This window comes from Aulonocara sp. 'chitande type north' Nkhata Bay, linkage group LG7 (genome assembly GCF_057382095.1).
Source record: "Aulonocara sp. 'chitande type north' Nkhata Bay isolate Kocher_YH1m ecotype deep benthic linkage group LG7, A_spYH_male_GT1.1, whole genome shotgun sequence".
Classification (NCBI taxonomy): domain Eukaryota; kingdom Metazoa; phylum Chordata; class Actinopteri; order Cichliformes; family Cichlidae; genus Aulonocara; species Aulonocara sp. 'chitande type north' Nkhata Bay.
In genome coordinates this window covers 41661711-41681577 of record NC_141350.1, presented here as the reverse complement: position 1 = coordinate 41681577, position 19867 = coordinate 41661711, and the positions used below count along the sequence as shown (strand labels likewise).

The window sequence follows — 19867 nt, the reverse complement described above, 5'->3', positions numbered from 1 at the left end:
CCAGCAAGGTAAATAACCCCATGTGCCAGTTTGCATCTATAATAATCCATCATCCCATAGAAATGAGTATCTTGTCACCTTAAGTGACTTTTCAAGTGTTACACTTTTCAATTCTTAAAGAAATAGTTTGTTTTGGGGGGAATTTTATACTTTTTTACTTTTTGTACCATCCCAGAATCAGTTCCGCTTTGCTTCTAGTGCACCCTTCTTTGCATTTTAATGTTATGTTGAGTTTGGAGTATACACTATACTTAAATCAGCTCTTGCAGGTATGTGAACTCAAAAAGCAGCTACACTCAAATACATGCACGTTCTTCAGTACTTTGGGTATTTATTCACAACATGAGGTACATCAATTTTTAATGGAAACATTTCTTGACATTAAAACTATCTTCCCCTAGCAAGACCTCTTAGAAAAGAAGGATTTTTCTTTTTGTGGAGGCATGCCATTCGTTCATATGAACTACTGAGAAACTTGAGTGTGTTCTGACTAGCAGAAAGTCATACCACTGGGCTCACACTGGACTTCCATGTGTCAAAGTACAAACGTGGTGTGAAATGTACCACTTTCAATGTGCGATTATGTCTTCAACAGTCTTAATTGTCATTTGAAAGTGTGACCCAACAATTCTGTGAAACTGATTAACATTTGTCCAAATCAGAGTTTTAGCTAGACTACCTTTAACCAGTGATACCCCACTGTGGGCACTTCACATTCTGCTCGAGTAAATAAAAATGAATGAGTAAAATCCCCCTCAAATAACATGCCCATTTAATGAAGAGGTGTGGCTTTACTTTCTATGTTTGGGAAAGAAATCCCATTTTAAGAAAACAAAAAAACAAACCCCAAAACAATATTGTGTTAATCCACTTCCACCAGACTGGCACTTCATGGCACCTCAGCCATAAAACTGGTCAGAAGTATCTCCAATTTTAGCTAGTTTACCTAGTCAAGTATTGATAATACAAAACAACAGAGTTGATCTTGGATATGTTATTTACAGGTTTTTAGAAATAGCACAGAGTCACATGAAAATGAAAGTTTTCAAAGGTCTCTATGCTGCCCTTTTAAAAGCTAAGTACACCCCAATGACTCAAAGGAGTTGTGGAGGAATTTTGGCCCATTCTTCTTTGCGAGGTTGCTTTAGTTCGTTATGGTTACCAGCCATTTGTTTTTGCACAGCTCTCTAAAGTGCTACCACAACATTGCTACTTACTTTGCCTGGGATGATTATCTTGTTGCATGAACTAAATTTGGCTAAGGTTTAGCTCTAGGACACGTGGCCTAACATCTAGAAAACTGGTTTACTGATGAGTTCATGGTCAACTCAGTGAGTGCAAGATGCCCAGGTCCTGTTGCAAAAATCATCTTCCCTGCACCACCATGCTTGACAGTTGCTATGAGGTGTTTTTGCTGGTATGTTGTGTTTGGTTTTCACCAACATGTGCCACGTGCCACTGTGCATTATGGCAAAACATCTCAAGAGTCAAACCTAGGCCTGCTGCCATGGCAACTCTTCCAACAAGCCATACTAGTTCAATCTTTTTCTAATTGTACTTTCATGAACTTTGACATGTAACACGCTAACAAGTCTAATTAACTGATTAATCTAATTGTGATTAACAGCACTTTCCTGCTACTTACCTCCTTGATTTCTATGGAAACAGTAAGGGTGTACATAGATTTTCATAGACTACACAGATATCTTTGAAAACTTTCTCTCTCAAATGATGATATATTTAATCATACATACTGTTTAGTACAATCAGTTAATTTGGGGTTTTTATATTTTTATAACAAATATTGACATCAGGACTGAATACCTTTGTGCTTACAACTGAAGAGTGGACTGTTTAATAAAAACCTGACATGTTTTCAGTGTTAAGTAGCAGCTCGGGTTAGCTGGGCTTAGTTAGTCACAGTGTGTTGCAGCAGGAAGGGGTATGTAGTATGAAATGTTAAGGTTCTGGCTTGGTTAAGCAGTGTTAATATGTTAGCATTTATCTTATCGCTGAAGCTAGTTAGGAAGCTTTTGCACACAGCACATTTCTTACAGGCTATTTATCTATCAAAGTTTTATGGAACTTACTGAATACAGCCAAAAGTTGCATTTTACTGGAAGACACTTGGATTGAATTTTTGCACTATAAATACTTGTTCTTGTACTTATGAAATCTCTCAGACACATTTAGTTCCAAACATGGCTGAAGTCAGCCAGCACAGATTTAGTGATAATTAGGAAGGCTGTGAAGAAGGATTAGAGCACCAACATAACTAACACAAATATCTTAAATGGCCAAAGTCCCTCTATTGCTGTGACCTAGACGAGTGTGTGCGTGCCAAACTGGTAAAACTGCAGGGCGCATGTGAGCTGCCAGGGTTTAGGTCAGCCAACGCACAGACATTTTCTGTACTTGAGCTTGGCAGGCTTACTCAGCAGCACTGGATTACACCGGACTTCCCTTCTGTCACATTTTTAGCCATTTTGAGTTTTTACATGAATTAACATTATTTGTGCTGACTGCGCTTTATAGTTGTTCAGAGAGCTAAACACGCAATATTAAATGTATTTCAGTTTTCATATTATTTGAGAGCACTGCGCTACATCCTGCTTGGTTCTCTCTTGTAATGATTTATTTTCTTTAACTCAGCGCAACAAGCAGCCCGATGATGAAGGTTAAATGATAGCATCTAAGTTAAGGAACAGCAGTTAAGGACGAGGGATTTAGATGAGGAAAAAAAGAAATCAGGCAGGGAACAATACTCACGAGATCCTGTTTGATGGTCCCAAGATTAATTAGCATGCAAGAAGAGAAGCAAGAAAGAAGAAGAAACAGTTAAGGCACCAGAGAGCACTGAGTCTCAGAGAGGCAAAGAACAGAATCAGAATGAGACAGAGGAAGTTTATGTTTAATCTCCATGTGTAAAAACTAATAAAGTAAAGCCATATTAGTGCCGTAGGTTTGCATTTAATTATAGAATCAAACAGCTTTTGCGGGATATGTGGTTGAGTGTGACTTTGGGCTCAACAGATGGTGCAACAAGCATCTAATACAAGGTGAAAGGCGAAAACACAAAGTGAATGACTTAAAAAGAGGTAAAATGACAGTGAAGGGGAGAAACAGTTTGCTGGAAACGGTGGGAGATTCTGCATATTTTAATCAGAAGTTGTGACAGTAGAAATATTCTGCAACTGCAGGTGTTTTTGAGAGATAAATTCATGCACTTACACAAATAGGTGCACGCCTTTTTATTCAAACGTGCTGACTAATATTCCAGCTCGAATGCACATGCAGCATTGATTTTACGGCCCTCAAAAGGGGTGTTTTCAGGTTTTCGTGTAGACTAGTAATATGGACAACGATAAATATGATGATGCATATGAGATGAGAGTGATCAGTCTAAGCATTTCTTTTATTCTTCTTTGAAGAAAAACTTGTAGCTGATTACATTTTAACCAAAAGGAAATGTGAGAATTAACAAAATAGTCACTATGATGGATGTCCTCCTTAAGCAAAACTTATAATAGTTTGCAAGTTGATTTTTAAACTTGCTCACGGGGAAGTCAATGGCAGCCTAGAAGATAATAAATCAATTAGAAAATCCTTAATGTTAAGTATGCCAGTAATGGTCTGTTTCTAGGCAGTTGTATAAGACATTGCCATGGTACGTTTACTCTGGTACTCTGACCTTTCAAACAGCAGATCTGGCATAATTGTGACTGTGCATGTTTGTGTACGTGTGTGCACAGGAACTGGACACTCACGCCTGCATGGTTGTTGTAGCAGTTTGAAAGGTGAACATATTTTCCTTGGGGAACCAGTTGGTGTCCTCTGCAATTAGAGAGAAAAATGAGGTTTCCGAGTTTAATAGACAGAGAAAAATAGACCATATTGGCAAATGTCGTAGTAAATTTATTGGAAATATGAAATCACAAAACCAGCACCAGCACTTCACAGTCCAGCACTCCACAAATGGAGAGAGGGAGACACAAAGGAAGAGACAGCAGAGGAAAGAGACGGGCAGACGAAGAGTCAAAAATACAGATCACCACGTTACAACATCAAACTCTCGATCCCCTCCAGACCTGAGAAGAAATAGATTTGAAGTAATAAATATAATATTAGCTTATTTTAATGCAGGCATCCGTTATTTTTGTTTTGTTTCCTTAGACTGATAAACACTGATAGCAATAAGTGTTATTTCTTGACATTTTATGAAGGGCTTATTTGTTACTTGTTTTATACTCAGGTATTATAAATAGAGTTTATATGGAATCTTAAGTTTAAAAAAAAGTAATCTGATGGAGAAGATTTTCGTGAAAACTACCAAAGGTGTGTTTTACTAGTGATTTTATAACCTACATTTGCACTATTTTTCATCACTATAACATCCTTCATTCACTCGTCCATTTTCTTAACTATTCATCAAACCACACACCAAGCTGGAATCACCAATTAACTTAACAAGCATGTCTTTGGACTTTGGATACAAACCCATGTAGGCACAGGGGGAACATCAAGTCTCTACATGAAAGGGAAGACAAGAAGCTTCTTACTGTGAGGCCACAGTGCTAACCGCTGCACCACTGTGCCGTCCTTTAAACGTCATGAATTAAAAAGATGAATTTTTGTGGAGAAGTCTCGAGCCAATCCTCATTTTCTTTATGTTTTGCTTCCAAGAATTCATTGTAATTTTTAGAGCGGTCTTGAACAATAGTTCTCTCTTGTTTCAGTCCAGTGCTTATACCTGATCATTTCAGAGGAATGCTTTATTGTTGTTTGTTAAGCCACTTAACATTGATCTATTTATCACCCCAACATTAAAAGGCACCTAAGTAATGAACCAGAGCTGCACATAACAGACAATTTTATTCAGATAACTTTAACTTCAATCTTTAGGCACTTTATTACAAGAAGCCTGCCAAAAAGACCATGTTGGTTTCCATTTCTTTCATTGGATCTACAAATAGAATTTTGTACACCGAGACAAGTGTAATTTGTTGAAAATTTGCAGCGTGTCATTGAAAATTTAAGAAACTGGACAAGTGGAGAACATCATAGGCAATAGGAGGCCTAAAAAAAAAAAAAAAAAAAAAGCCCTATCTAAATCAGATCAACAGTATTTTAAAGTCATGGAAACAGGCAGGGGAAAAAAGTTAAAATCAGACAGAAGAGGAGTGTCTACAGCCATCTGCAAAACACGGTGGGGGCTCTGTCATGGTTTGGGGCTTCATTTCAGCCAGTGTTGGAGATCTTATCAAAATTGATGGAATTCTGAAATCCAGTCCATTTTTAGCCACAGTGCAATACCATCTGGAAAGCTAATTGGCATTGGCCTCATTGTTCCGCATGACAGTGATCCCAAGCACACTGCCAACACCCTGCAAACTGTATACCTGAATGTCTGGATAGAAAAGCACACAATGAAACACTATCAGTCATGGATTGCCCCCCGGAGCCCGGACCTCAACATTACTGACACACAGTGGGATCATCTTGACAGAGAACGGAACAAAAGGCAGCCGACATCCAAAGAAGAGCTTTGAATGTCTTTCAAGAAACTTGGAGAACTATTCCTGAAGACTGCTTAAAGAATTCAAAGAAGGCTTTCCCAAGAGAGTTCAGGTTACGTTGAAGAATAAAGGCGGTCATATCAAGAATTGTACAAACATTTTTGCCTTATATACCATATTGCCATGTATGTTTGCACATGTTTCTATAACTTGTTGCACCAATTTTATATTTTCCCTAACAAAATATTAAGGAATGAGGAGTGGCTCAAGAGTTTTGCACTGTACTGTAGTTTCTTTTTGCCATTTTCTATTATTTTTTCTGCTTCTTTGTACTAATAAAGAGGCTTTAACTTTCAGCATAAAGTGCCTTGAAGCAACTGTTGTTGTGATTTGGTGCTATACAAATAAAACTGTATTGAATTGAAGTGAATGTTTAAGTAGCTATTCTTATTGGTTTATATACAAAACATCATCACTGTTAAAGTTTACTAAAAATGTAAAATATTAATAATTACCATTATAATTATTTGCTTCACAGAGAAAATATACTCTTCTATTGATTCTGTTAGTTTGACTTAATTATATACATCGTATGTCAAATTTAAAGTGTATTTAATTTATTTAGAAATAACTACATAAAACTGAAAAAAGATCAAAATCTATTTCATCTCTGGTCCCATACCCATTCCAGCCACAGGGCTTTATGGAGAACCTTACACTACCCTCCCCCCCACTTGTTTGTGCCTTTTGAGCCTCTACCTTCCTTTGTGTCCTGAACCCTCTCACCTCTCTCCAGCCCAGTCATCCGGTCCACACTCCACATCCGCTCTAGGCGTCGGTGCTGCTTGCCTGCCTCTCTCGATGCACTCTCCAGGTCCAGGGAACCCTGGCTTCGAGAGGGAGCAGTACTGCACGACTCACAAGCCAACCCGCTACACTCCGCCTCCCCTTTTCCACCTTCGCCCCAGCTACGAATGTTGTGGGCGCTGACCGAGGTCTGCAGTGGAGGCTGAGACAGGTGATGATGATGGTGGGTGTGGTGGTGTGATGCATGATGAGAGTGAGAGCCTGCAGCGGTTAGCTGCGGCTGCTGGTTGCTACTGCTGCTTCCACTTGCCGCGCTACTTCCTCCGCTGCTGGAAGGTGGATTCATGCTCGAGACATTGTGGTGGTGGTGGTTTCCATGATGGTGCATACTATGGTGATGGTTGCTGTGATGGTGGCTGCCACAGCTGCTGGTGCCACGGCCACTGCTTACGCGATGGTACTGGGTTGGAGACGATGAGGCGGAGGAAGGGGAATTGGAAGGCTGGATCGAGCCACCCCTAGATCCTACCCCACTGCTCCCCGACTTCTCCTTTAGGACGTCCAGTTCGAGGCTCTCCTTGCTGCCCTGGCCGGCGCTCATCAGCATACCGTGCTGGGTGGTGATGGTGTACACACGTGAAGGCTGCAGTGTACACTCCACACACTTCTGCTGGTCTTCCTCCACTGAGAAGCTGCGTTCGAGGGACAATCGTGCTGGTGCCTTGTTAGAAAGCGTGATAGAAGATGGGGTTGGCTGGAGTAAGCCCAGTGGCTGTGTCACTAGGCTGGTCTCCTGTTTGTCCTCACAGCCCTTAGTTTCAGAACAGGGATGGAGGTGGTTGTTGTTGTTGGGGCCAAATGTGTCACTTGGCGACTCCGGGTCAGGACCCACCAAGGTTTCACACAGAAGATGAGCTAGAATTTGAAAAACGAAGATGGTTATAAAGACAACTAAAAGTGCTAAAGAATGAGAAATATACCAAGGTGCTAAAGAGCAAGAAAACAGAAAGAGTGGGAAAAAAATGACAAGCTGGCACAGTGGATAATCATCTTTCTTCGGTTATCAGCTGTCATCGTGACACACCAATGAGTGCTTCCTGGCATTTCAGCAGAGGATGAGGTGAGAAAAGAACTAAAAGCATAAAGGAACACACACAGGGGAGATAGAGGGATGGACAAATGACAGGATGGCAGAGACGCTGACCTGATCCGTTTCGGTTTTCAGGGTGTGTGTGGGACAGGTACTCTCCAAATGCTCGCGCTGCTCTGTGGGGACACACACACACACACACACACACACACACACACACATACACGACACACATAAAGACATTAAATCATGGGTGGAAAGGAGGTATGAGTGGGAAAGAAGAGAAAGGGGAGAGAGAGGAGAGAAGGGCAAGGGAATTGTAAATTATAATCCTAATTGCCTTCTTTGTAGGCTTGTGCCACCCACAGATTAAGATGGAGCCGTTTTATCTCCTCGCTCCAGGCAACCCCAGCCTGAGGGAGACAGAGTTTGAGACAACAGGAGGCGATAGAGTGAAGGATTGTTTTAGGGCGACTTAATTTCTCAGTGGGTCCTCAGTTTGCATTGATAGGTGTAATTGCAGATGGCAGACTGTGGGTGTGCTGGGATTTTTTTGTTTTGTGGCTGCACTTACTATATCTGTGAATACTTGACCTTGACAGCAACAGACCAAGATTGTTAATGTGCTGGTAGAAGCAAAAATAGATGCTAACAGGTTAATCTTTTACTCACAACTCTTTGCAGGTTACAACACTTTACAGATACACATTTAGCCACATATAGCAAAAATTAAATACCAAGGAGGGCTTCTCCTTTAAAAATAATAGTCCCAGATCTCACGGTTGATTGACACTGACCTGCTAATGTTCCTCTAGTGATTCTGTGTAATGGAAAAGGGATGAGAGAGACAAAGATGTTCTTTCAGTGTCAGTATAGGTACTCTGGAGAAATGTACTGCAGTGATAACTACAAGGAATGACAGAGGAGAGGACATGAGAAGTGAGTTAAACACTGTATGCTTACAATGAGTTACTGTGTAAGAAGAAAATACCACTGTAGTAGTTTTTACCATACAAGCAAACCACCGGCTAAGCTCTTGAAATATGCTGTTTATAGTTTCAACTTTCCAACAGCAAGCTCGATGAAAAAGAAACCACCTACTGCTCTATTAAGGGATCTATAATTCAGCCCATTTTAACACTTAATGTTTTTAATGTATTAATTTTACTTGAACACTGTCAGCTGACTGTATGCAGACTTTAAATGCTGAGTTTATCTCTAGAATGGAAGCATTATGCATATTATATTTATTTTTAATAATAATCTGATGTGTTCACAATATCAATATCAGTTATACTAACATACTAGTTACACTAGTACTAATTGAACACCGCAGCCCAAATGCTCCTAGTGGTTATGCTTTCCCAATACAGCTAACTGCTGACGTATCTGTGCTGAAGAATCCCTTGTATGCAGGAGAATCTGTGGGTGTACACCTCCGCCCGGCACCACCGTCAATTATTAAAGCCTGTCCAGCACAGTAAGCATACACACACATACACAAACTGACTCACACAATCTCCATCACAGAAAGAGCTGGAGTGCAGTGAAAACACTTCTCTCACACAGTTTCTTATTGAGACACAGCTCTGTATTCTTAGTGCACTCTGTGCTCTTTCACCCCTTTAACCCTCAAGGCTCCTCTTGAGACAATGCACAAAAACAAACCTGACTGACAAACCTGACTTTTCCATTTAATGATAAAACCTGACCTGTTTATAGCAGTCCATATAGGCATATTCTACAGCCTGTCATATGTGCCATACTGAAATGTAAGCAATGTAAGTGAAATAACTAGCAGTCCAGTAAGAGAAGTTAATATTCCTGTACATATTCTCACCTCTAGATATCTGTAAACCTTAAAAACTATAAAACAATTTTGTCCTTAAGTTTGACCCGAGCATAGAACCATATAATTGTGATAATATGTGTTCTGATCCACGTCCCTTCAGCCTCCTTCCATTGCTGTGATGTACAAATACTGGAATAAATAAAGAAATATAAAGCGTGGTTGTACAAATTAATGCACATTTTCCACATACAGTGGGTTTTGATAGTACTCTATTATATTGCTAATAGAACCGTGCAAAAGAAGAAGATTGTGTCATTAAATGGCCAAACTTCACATGATAGAAGGGAAATACAACATTTGTGTTCATTACCTCATTACTCATTGATCAGCACAAGATTGGGAGCCTCAATTAAAAAACTGGGAGCAGAAAACAACATATAATCCCATCTTTAACCAAAGTGACATAAGTTATCTTCCTAATGGTTATGTTTAGCCCAATCCCCTGTACTGGGATATTGTCTTTCAAATAGATCACTTATCTCCTTGGTCCTTGGGTGCTACGAACTAAATCCTCTTCTGTGCTGGTAACATATAAGAGAAACAGACATGTTTTAATGCTGAGCCTCTTTTTTGAACCAAATGTAAGTAGTACACTATTTGGAATTGCATAGGTTTCTGAGTGTTAATGTGAGAAAATGTTTAAATATATTATATCATCATTATTTCATATATTTATCTTATGATATAAGAATATTGGAGGCAGCCCCTACTAATGTGACATTCAGCCACTAAAGGTGAGCATGGACCAAAAGTAAATGTAAGTAAATTTAATTGAAGTTAATTCAGTTCAATTTAATTCAAGATCAAGGCACTTTATACTGTTTAGGTCTAACAATCAGACAACCCTCTATGAACAAGCACTTGGTGATAGTTGGAAGGAAAAACTCCCCTTCAACAGGAACAAACCTTGGGCTTCCACACACTGTGGAAGAGAGTCAGAGATTAATAATAACTAACAATTAAAAATAAAATCAGTTCAGTTTTATTTATATAATGTCAAATCACAACAGTTGCCTCAAGGTGTCGTATATTGTAAGGTAAAGACCCTACAATAATACAAAGACAACAGAGAAAAGCCCAACAATCATATGACCCCCTGTGACCAAGCACTTTGGCGACAGTGGGAAGGAAAAACTCCCTTTTAACAGGAAGAAACCTCCAGCAGAACCAGGCTCAGGTATGGTGAGGGGAGGAAGACAGGACTAGGTCATGCTGTGGAAGAGAGCCAGAGATGAATAAGAACTCGTTTTAATTTAATGCAGAGTGGTGTATAAACACACAGAGACTGAAAAGAGTTAAGTGAAGAAGAAACAGTCAGCGCATCATGGGTAACCTCCAGCAGCCTAGGCCTATTGCAGCATAACTGAGGGCTGTCTCAGGGTCAGGTAATTTATATGATAAGAGTTTGCAGATGCTGTAGTGCTGATCTTTATCTCAATTAAATTCACACTAGATGTTTTTGTATTGTTCACTGCTAAAAACATTTTGAAGCGTGAACTTTTTCTCAGCTCAATGAGGGCTCAGTAGTATGTGTATGCCTCTGACCCAACCTTTCCACGCTGGGGATTTGCAGAAAGGTGGTGCGGTTGTTAGCACTGTATTTGAATCCAGCTGTTTGTAGTTTCTGTGTTCTCCCTGTGCCACGTGCTGGTCTGCACTATGACAGCTGGGATAAGCTCTAGCACAAACCAAAACCCTGAATTGCATAAATGGAAGAAAATGAATGGATAGATGAACAGACCTCAGTTCAACAAGTTTTTACTGCAAAACAAAAACCTCACACAGAACAAATTAACCGGTAATTTTAAATGTTTCTTGTGTGACCGCAGAGTCTTTTGGCTTCTACACTGTTCACTGTCAATGGTTAAGACTGCAGCTAATGTAAACCAAACCTTTGAGAGTTTGGGGGTGTTGTTGAGGACTAAGGCTCTGCACGTGCTGTGTCACCAACCAGCTCCTTTCACCACATTTCTAAAAATAGCTCACCATGCCGCTGCAGTTCTGCTACAGCAACTTCTTCTCAGAAACCCCCGACTTCTTCAGTTGTAATGGGCATAAAGCTGCGTGTGCATGTGCTTGCATACGGACATGTGAGTCTAATGGTACTTAAGGGCATTAAGAAAAAGAAATGTTTTAGTTTGTGTGTGCCTGCAGTAACAATAATCACAATTAAGGACACTTGTGATAAATGTAGTCTATACTTTAATCAGCAGGTGTCCCTCAGAACCTCTGATACATTTTCATTTGGCCCACCTGTTTTATAATTCAACAGGCTGGGCACTCTGATTAGAATCAGCAAACAATGGTGCAAGAGGCACGCATCATCCATTATACATGAGAGGAAACAGAGCTGGAAATGGATAGAGCAGAACGTCTCTCAATCATCCACTACACAAAACCTTTCTCTCTACAGTGCCGTCTTATAGTCACAGTTTTGCACCAGCTTCATATGTGATACGTGAGCACAGCACGGGGGCAGTGAGGTAGCAACTGATAAATAGTCTCCGGTGAAAAATGATGAAGGGAAGGGAAAGGAAGAGCTTGACAGTTAGATATGAAATTCGTCCTGCGTGCTCTCAGCCATGTGACCGGGGTTTGGGGAAAGAGACAAGTTAGGGAGGGGAGATTCTGAGGAGCAGGGAAGTGATTACAGCTGAGAGGAAGAGCAGTGTAGAAAAATTTGACCATATTAAAAATGAAAGAAGACTAAACCTGAGGAAAGACAGGTGGATAGAAAAAGGACATCAGTGTTTTTTTTAATTTACAATAAAACTCTTTAAATTTCAACAATTGTCATACTAACTAATGTAGTACGCTACTGTTTATTAGTACAGATGCTTAAGGTAAGCGTCAGAGCATCTGTTTTCATTGACTCTGCAGCTTAGGAGACAACAACATGAAAACGGTTGACATCCTGCTATGTTGTTGCCTACTTGGTGAGCTGCAATGCTGAAAAGTAAGCAAAAAGCATCACTTGTGTCCGTTTTCCCTGTTGCATCAACCATGTCTTGCATATTTATGATTGTGCACATCACCGTTTGGTACCTTAAGCTGTGATTATGGTTGATGCACTTGCAATTGTTTGTCCGAATTATCACACCAAGACAACCCTGTAACCATTGACTGGCAACTCAGAGAAAGAAATCATTACTTGGGTGGGAATAGCAAAAATTGAAACAGAAATCAAAGTGATTGCAGAGATTTTCTTCAAAGTTTTCTACTGAATCTCTTATATCTTCAGCCTGTTGCAGTATTCCTCTCAGTACCACCTGCAAATCTCTGTGCTCCTGCACTATTGTATCACCGAAACAGCTACAAAGATTGACCCACTCATACAATCATGTCACCAATCAGGCCGTGTGGCTGCCCCCTCACACCAGGCTAGAGAAATCAAGGGGCACACTGCAAGCCGAAATGACACCAGAAAGCAGCACCCGTCAGTCAGCTATGACTGACTGTCATACACTGAATCTAGATACGTGAAAATGCAGCATCGCCTGGACTAATGGGCCATTCTTTTGTGTCTGTTCAATATTTTCAGCTCTTTAAGTACTTGTTGTCCATGTTGTTTGAAAGATGATGTTGGAAACAGCATTTTCAAAGGTCAAATTATGTTTAATAAGATGATGATGCATCCTTGAACACGACACCAACTCCTGTCTTCAGCTGTCCTCAATTGTAAATGACTAAATCGCCTTGTTTGCACCCCACCAGTACTCTGATCTCATTATTCAATTCTTCTGTTCAGTAGAACAATAAATCTTTTTCATAATGCAACCGCACTAAAAATAAATACTTAGCTTGGATTGTTTAAACATGTTGGTTTGGGTTAAAATTACTACTATGGTGAGAAAAGGGGACATTTGTTGTCATGGTTCCTGTAACATTACGTAGGGAATGAGAGGCAAACAGTAATCTCCTTTGTTAAGGTCTGACTGACATTTTGGTGATCCATTCATCAAAATCTCTTTCATATGCACCCTTAATGACTTAGGGAGGCTGTTGTAAGGACTTTTTGGGGCCATTTTCTGAATTAAAAAAGACACAATTCCAAGAGCAGCTTTATTCCTGTTATGTAAACTTCTGTGGGTACAACATGAAACCTTAAGGTGCTCCATATTATCTGGTCATCTTTTCAATTTCTTCTGAGTGAGCAGGTCAGAGTGAATCTGAGCATTTTTTTTTGTACTTTGTGTCTAGAACTAAGCAGGTCGTGTGTAGTGTACTTATTACACCAGATGAATGAGTCAGACACCACTTACACACACTCCACTTCTTGAATACATTTTGTCAGAAACTCCACTAACCACTTCAGGCACATAAAAGGACTCTCAACAACAGGAAGATACACCTCAGCACTTTTCATGGATCTAGAGAGAACAATGTGTAATCACTTACTAATGGGTGCAGCTGGAGGAGCAGTACTGCCTATATTAGTCCTACGTTATCCACTTGTTGTTTGACTTTTCTTTTCTCGGCTTGTTTCTTTTTGTTCAGGGTGCACTTACACCTACGTGATGAAGGCTGTCAGTCAAATGTTTTCCTGCTTCGGTTCCTCCTGTCAATAGTTAAAATGTCCACTCACTCTTGGATAGGCGCCAAACAAGCAATCCACACTCTTCCAAGTAACTGGCTGTATTTCAGTAATATAATTAAATAAACAGATTGTGTGGAACAGAGAGTTTTTGTCATCTCTAATGTAACACTTGCAAAAACAGTGTTACATTAGAGTGCGGTGCAAAACTCTTGAGTCACCCCTATTTTTCTATATTTTACTAGGAAAATGGGAAAAAGGTGCAGAAATTTGTTAAAACGTGTGCAAGCATACATGGATATACAGTATAGAAGAGACAAATTGAGTCTGTACAGCGCTAATGAGCTTGAAAGTCAATATTTCGTATGACCACCTTTATTCTTCAACACAGCATGAATTTTCTAAGGCAACCTTTCTTCTAATTTCTTCAAGCAATCTTGAAGAATAGTTCTGCAGGCTTCTTGAAGGACATTCCAAACACTTCTTTGGATGTTGGCTGCCTCTTGCTTCGTTATCTCTGAAAATGACGCTACACTGCTTCAATAACGTTCAGGTCTGGGCTCTGGGGAGGCCAATCCATGACTGATAGTGTGTCAATGTGATCATACTGGGTTGGCAGTGTGTCTGGGATCACCGGCATGCAGAAAAAAGTAGCCTTTGGCAATCAGATGCTTTCTAGGAGGTAATTCATGGTGGATCACTTCTTAATTTTGACAATATCCCCGGTATCACTGACTGTTGTACCTCTCTCCTGACGTCCTCTGTACATTTCGATGATAATTTGAATCAGAAATCCCAAATTTGGATTCACTATAACATCTGTTGCCACTGATTTAGTCCAGTTTTTGTGTAACCCAGCATACCTAAGCCTTTCCTCCCTGTTTCCCTTCCTTAAGAATAGCTTCTGGAGAGAGGTATCCTTGCATCTAGACCATTTCTGATGAGGCTTCAATGAACAATATCTGGATTAGCTACAGCGACAGATGTATTACTCAGGTCCAGTGTCAGGTGTTTGGTGGATTGTTTTCTACTTCTTGAGGACATGACTCTCAGATGCTATCACTCTGTATCTGACAGTCAGATACAGATGAACAGTGGGTCTTTTTTTTTTTTTAGGCCTATCACTTTTTTCTTTTATCCAACATTGTTCCAGCTTCCTCAGTTTTGTTGCAGGACACACTGCACACCATGCTGAGAAACACCAAGTTTTCAGCTAAGAGCTCATTGGGAATCACCTTGCTGATTCAAACATATTATTTTATGCCTGTCACATGTGTTATCCTTGCCATTTTTGTGGATTCAGAAAAAGTCTGGCTCCCTGGAAACAAAATATAAAAAAATGAGGGGTGGCCCAGACTTTTGGATATTACTACCATCCTTAGGGAGTTTTTTCCAAATACATGTTCTCAATCAGCCAATTACTCACCTGTGTATACTATCTACACCACAGCTTTGGCCTTACTGTAGTAACTAAGTGTTCTCCAGTTAGCATTCCTCTTGTTTCCGCTTGTTTCTATTTTTTTATTTTTTGCTGACAATTTTTTGTGATCTCAGCTTATATTAAATATTTGGATTTCGACTTTTGGACTTTTACTGTGCGTACTTTGTCATGTGTTTGGGTCCTCTACTTCTGAGTCTTCATACAGTGGGGCAAAAAAGTATTTAGTCAGCCACCGATTGTGCAAGTTCCCCCACTTAAAATGATGACAGAGGTCAGTAATTTGCACCAGAGGTACACTTCAACTGTGAGAGACAGAATGTGAAAAAAAAATCCATGAATTCACATGGTAGGATTTGTAAAGAATTTATTCGTAAATCAGGGTGGAAAATAAGTATTTGGTCACCTCAAACAAGGAAAATCTCTGGCTCTCACAGACCTGTAACGTCTTCTGGAAGAAGCTTTTCTGTCCCCCACTCGTTACCTGTATGAATGGCACCTGTTTGAACTCATCATCTGTATAAAAGACACCTGTCCACAGCCTCAAACAGTCAGACTCCAAACTCCGCCAGGGCCAAGACCAAAGAGCTTTCGAAGGACACCAGGAAAAGTATTGTAGACCTGCACCAGACTGGGAAGAGTGAATCTACAATAGCTTGGTGTGAAAAAAATCAACTGTGGGAGCAATCATCAGAAAATGGAAGACATACAAGACCACTGATAATCTCCCTCGATCTGGGGCTCCACGCAAGATCTCATCCCGTGGGGTCAAAATGATCATGAGAACGGTGAGCAAAGATCCCAGAACCACACGGGGGGACCTGGTGAATGACCTGCAGAGAGCTGGGACCAAAGTAACAAAGGTCACCATCAGTAACACACTACAACGGCAGGGAATCAAATCCCGCAGTGCCAGACGTGTTCCGCTGCTGAAGCCAGTGCATGTCCAGGCCCGTCTGAAGTTTGCCAGAGAGCACATGGATGATACAGCAGAGGATTGGGAGAATGTCATGTGGTCAGATGAAACCAAAGTAGAACTTTTTGGTATAAACTCAACTCGTCGTGTTTGGAGGAAGAAGAATACTGAGTTGCATCCCAAGAACACCATACCTACTGTGAAGCATGGGGGTGGAAACATCATGCTATGGGGCTGTTTTTCTGCCAAGGGGACAGGACGACTGATCCGTGTTAAGGACAGAATGAATGGGGCCATGTATCGTGAGATTTTGAGCCAAAACCTCCTTCCATCAGTGAGAACTTTGAAGATGAAACGAGGCTGGGTCTTCCAACATGACAATGATCCAAAACACACCGCCCGGGCAACAAAGGAGTGGCTCCGTAAGAAGCATTTGAAAGTCCTGGAGTGGCCTAGCCAGTCTCCAGACCTCAACCCCATAGAAAATCTGTGGCGGGAGTTGAAAGTCCGTGTTGCTCGGCGACAGCCCCAAAACATCACTGCTCTCGAGAAGATCTGCATGGAGGAATGGGCCAAAATACCAGCTACTGTGTGTGCAAACCTGGTAAAGACCTATAGTAAACGTTTGACCTCTGTTATTGCCAACAAAGGTTATGTTACAAAGTATTGAGTTGTATTTTTGTTATTGACCAAATACTTATTTTCCACCCTGATTTACGAATAAATTCTTTACAAATCCTACCATGTGAATTCATGGATTTTTTTTTCACATTCTGTCTCTCACAGTTGAAGTGTACCTCTGGTGCAAATTACTGACCTCTGTCATCATTTTAGGTGGGGGAACTTGCACAATCGGTGGCTGACTAAATACTTTTTTGCCCCACTGTATATTTGTTACAAACTGTTTTCAAATGGTCCAATTAATCGTTTAGAAACATAATGCTAGCTTTTTAATGAGATTCATTTAATGCTTTGAAGGATAGAATGAATATTGAGAGATATCTCTAACCTTCTTACACTTCTTATGTGCTTTGTTCTTTAATAAAATGGCTTTTCTCATTTTTCCATCTCGAAATGACATCGATATGAAGGGTTAAATTAATACAACCAACAAAAATCCAAAACAAAGATGATAAATAGAAGAAAATTAATCTATGATCATTAACCGAAACAATTTCCTTCAATTGTGTTCTTTCTCATATTTAAGCTATAAACCTGACCTTTATCTGCAGGGCTATAAAATGGATCCCTAAGGACCTACAAGATTAAAGAACTTGCTTACTGTTCTTTACAGCAATGATGCAGCATTTCATTCATATTATTGACCCATATCTAATGTGCCTCGTTCCTCTGTGGACTCTGATATCATTTAACACAGTGACCATATCCCCTGCCATGGCTGAAAGGTCTCCTCTGGCAGTGTTCCCACTGGTCTGAATATCATCAGAGCTGATGTCTCCTCTGGGTGTCTCTCCATCCACCGTAAGCAATCGGCTGCCAAGGAAACAGATTCCTTAATGCCTCTTAATCATGTCCTCCTCTCAGATGCACTAATTGAATTGTTTCACAGAACACACATGCAGGTTAGCGCACAAACACACACACACACACACACACACACACGCACACGCACACACACACGAGGTGATGAGAACCTGTTGAGGAACTTGTTGCACACTCCCATGTCCCTTCAATAGGGACATGGGAATGTTAATTGCAGTCTTAAAGGTGCAATGCTTTATGGGACATGTGGGAACCAAGCATTGAGGAGGGATCTGATTAAAATGTCAGTACACTAGAGGCTGAAGCACCACAACCACATACGGTGTTGAATGATGACACTGATTCCCACACAGCAGTGTTTTTCTGCAGCAGCTAACACATATTTAACGCTGATCTTTTTTATAGAGCGGGCACAGAGAGCTTATTCCCACTGTATATTTTCACTTGTGACAGTAGAAAAACCAAGTATAATAATGAAAAGACAAAAAACATCACCAGAAGCTTATGTTATGTTTCGGTATCTCATTTAGCCATGACATTAAAAGGAAACTTGAACGGAAATGGGAAAAAAAAACAAGTAAATAAATAATCACAATTCAACTAAAATCATCTTCTGCTAAGCGAAAAAGACAAAATCAGAAGTCTCTTATAAAATAGTCCCAGGATTATCACGTGAACATCAATCATATGATTACCTCCAACAGTGTATTTACATCTTATTCATAACAGACATCGAGCACAGAAAAACCCTTGCTCACGCACGTTCCATTTGTATCTCGTTTATCTGCAATCTATCGATCATAAATAGTTTAATTTGACGGCACCTCTCTTCCAACTTCCACTTACATGAATACATCCAACACCAAACAAGGATTGATCAAGAATAGCTGTGAACCAAAATAAAAATATAAATGTTTTCAAAGAAAGGTTCACCACAGCATGGGATGGATAAGACCGGAGTTCCTCACTCAGTAGTAGTGAAGTAGAGGACCCAAACACATGACAAAGTATGCACAGTAAAAGCTTGAAATCCAAATCTTTAACATAAGCTGCTCTGGAACAGGCAGAGCATTGAGAATGGGGCAAATTTTTCAAAATAAAACTGCATTTTCTTTCACAAAATTTCTGGAAATTCTGTTGAAATCTGTGCTAGATTGCATGACATTAAGCAGGCATACTCAAACACAATTCCCTACTACAATCTATTGGCATACTGAACAATTTTCACTTGAGGTCCATTTACAGTACAAACTTGTTCTGGTGCTATTCCCCTGTAACCTGTAACTTTCATAATAAGCAAATTAAGCTTCCTAATTCATTAAGAAACATTAAATACAGAATGGCAGTCACAGACCAACAATCACACAGCATTGCTGGAGTGTGTATGATTATTCAGACTGTAATGAATAAAATGTGAATCATTTAGCATTTTAAATGAACAAATTACACAAATTGAACAAAGCAGGAGGGAAAGGAGGTTAAGATACAGTAGATATTATAGCGATTTCTTTCACTCAAATGAGAATGAATAAAGTAGTAAGAATACATTTAAAACACGGAGTGCATAATTTATAGCGGATGAGAAAAACATAAGCAAAAGCACGACGAAGCATGATTTTGCCCAAAACACAATCAGATTTATAAAATTTAGGAGGCAGTCTTTCCATGGCGTTTGAATAAATCGAAATTACAAAAAAAAAAAAAAATTCTAACAGTTATGTAACATCGCTGGCCCCCAATAACAGAGTGACTGCAGGCCACCTGACTGTCCTCCACAAACTAAAACACAATGTTTCATTTGCATCAGTCTGGAAAAAAGAAAAAAGAAAAAAAGTCTTTCATCTTTCAGTCCATTTTCCACACTCTCAGAGCTCTGTGAAAGCTGTTGTCCACTGCCCTTCAGCCGAACCACAGCACAGCCTTCCTCTTAGGCTGATCGACAGATCAAAGCATTTCCTTCCTCGCTCAGTGTCGCAGAATTCTGGTGTGTACATAGGAGGTAATCTGTCCCCCTCTCTCTTTCCCTCCTCACTCTCTGTCACTAGCTACCTCACCGAAGCTGCTGGAGAGGAGAGTGTGACCTGTTTCATAACAGAAATCCATAAGCATGCACAAGATGACACAGGCACTGTCGAGCATCGGGTACAAGAAGCCAGTGTCTCTTCAGTAGCATTCAGACCTCTAACGCCTCCTCATATCTCAAGACAAAAG

At 40.2% G+C, this 19867-nt stretch overlaps 1 protein-coding gene across 4 annotated transcripts in view; it reads right to left on the bottom strand.

The window, feature by feature from the left end:
- The window catches only part of nsmfa (NMDA receptor synaptonuclear signaling and neuronal migration factor a), a 45948-nt gene that overhangs the window by 22282 nt on the left and 3799 nt on the right, over positions 1-19867 (bottom strand). For 2 of the 4 annotated variants that reach the window (XM_086300459.1, XM_086300461.1), the window contains exons 2-4: positions 7528-7589; positions 6303-7238; positions 3768-3834 (exon numbers count right to left, since the gene is read on the bottom strand). In XM_086300459.1, coding sequence (XP_086156585.1) covers positions 3768-3834; positions 6303-7238; positions 7528-7589 — 1065 coding nt within the window. The remainder of the gene's footprint in view (positions 1-3767; positions 3835-6302; positions 7239-7527; positions 7590-19867) is intronic. The other 2 variants (XM_086300460.1, XM_086300462.1) reach the window with 2 other exon arrangements.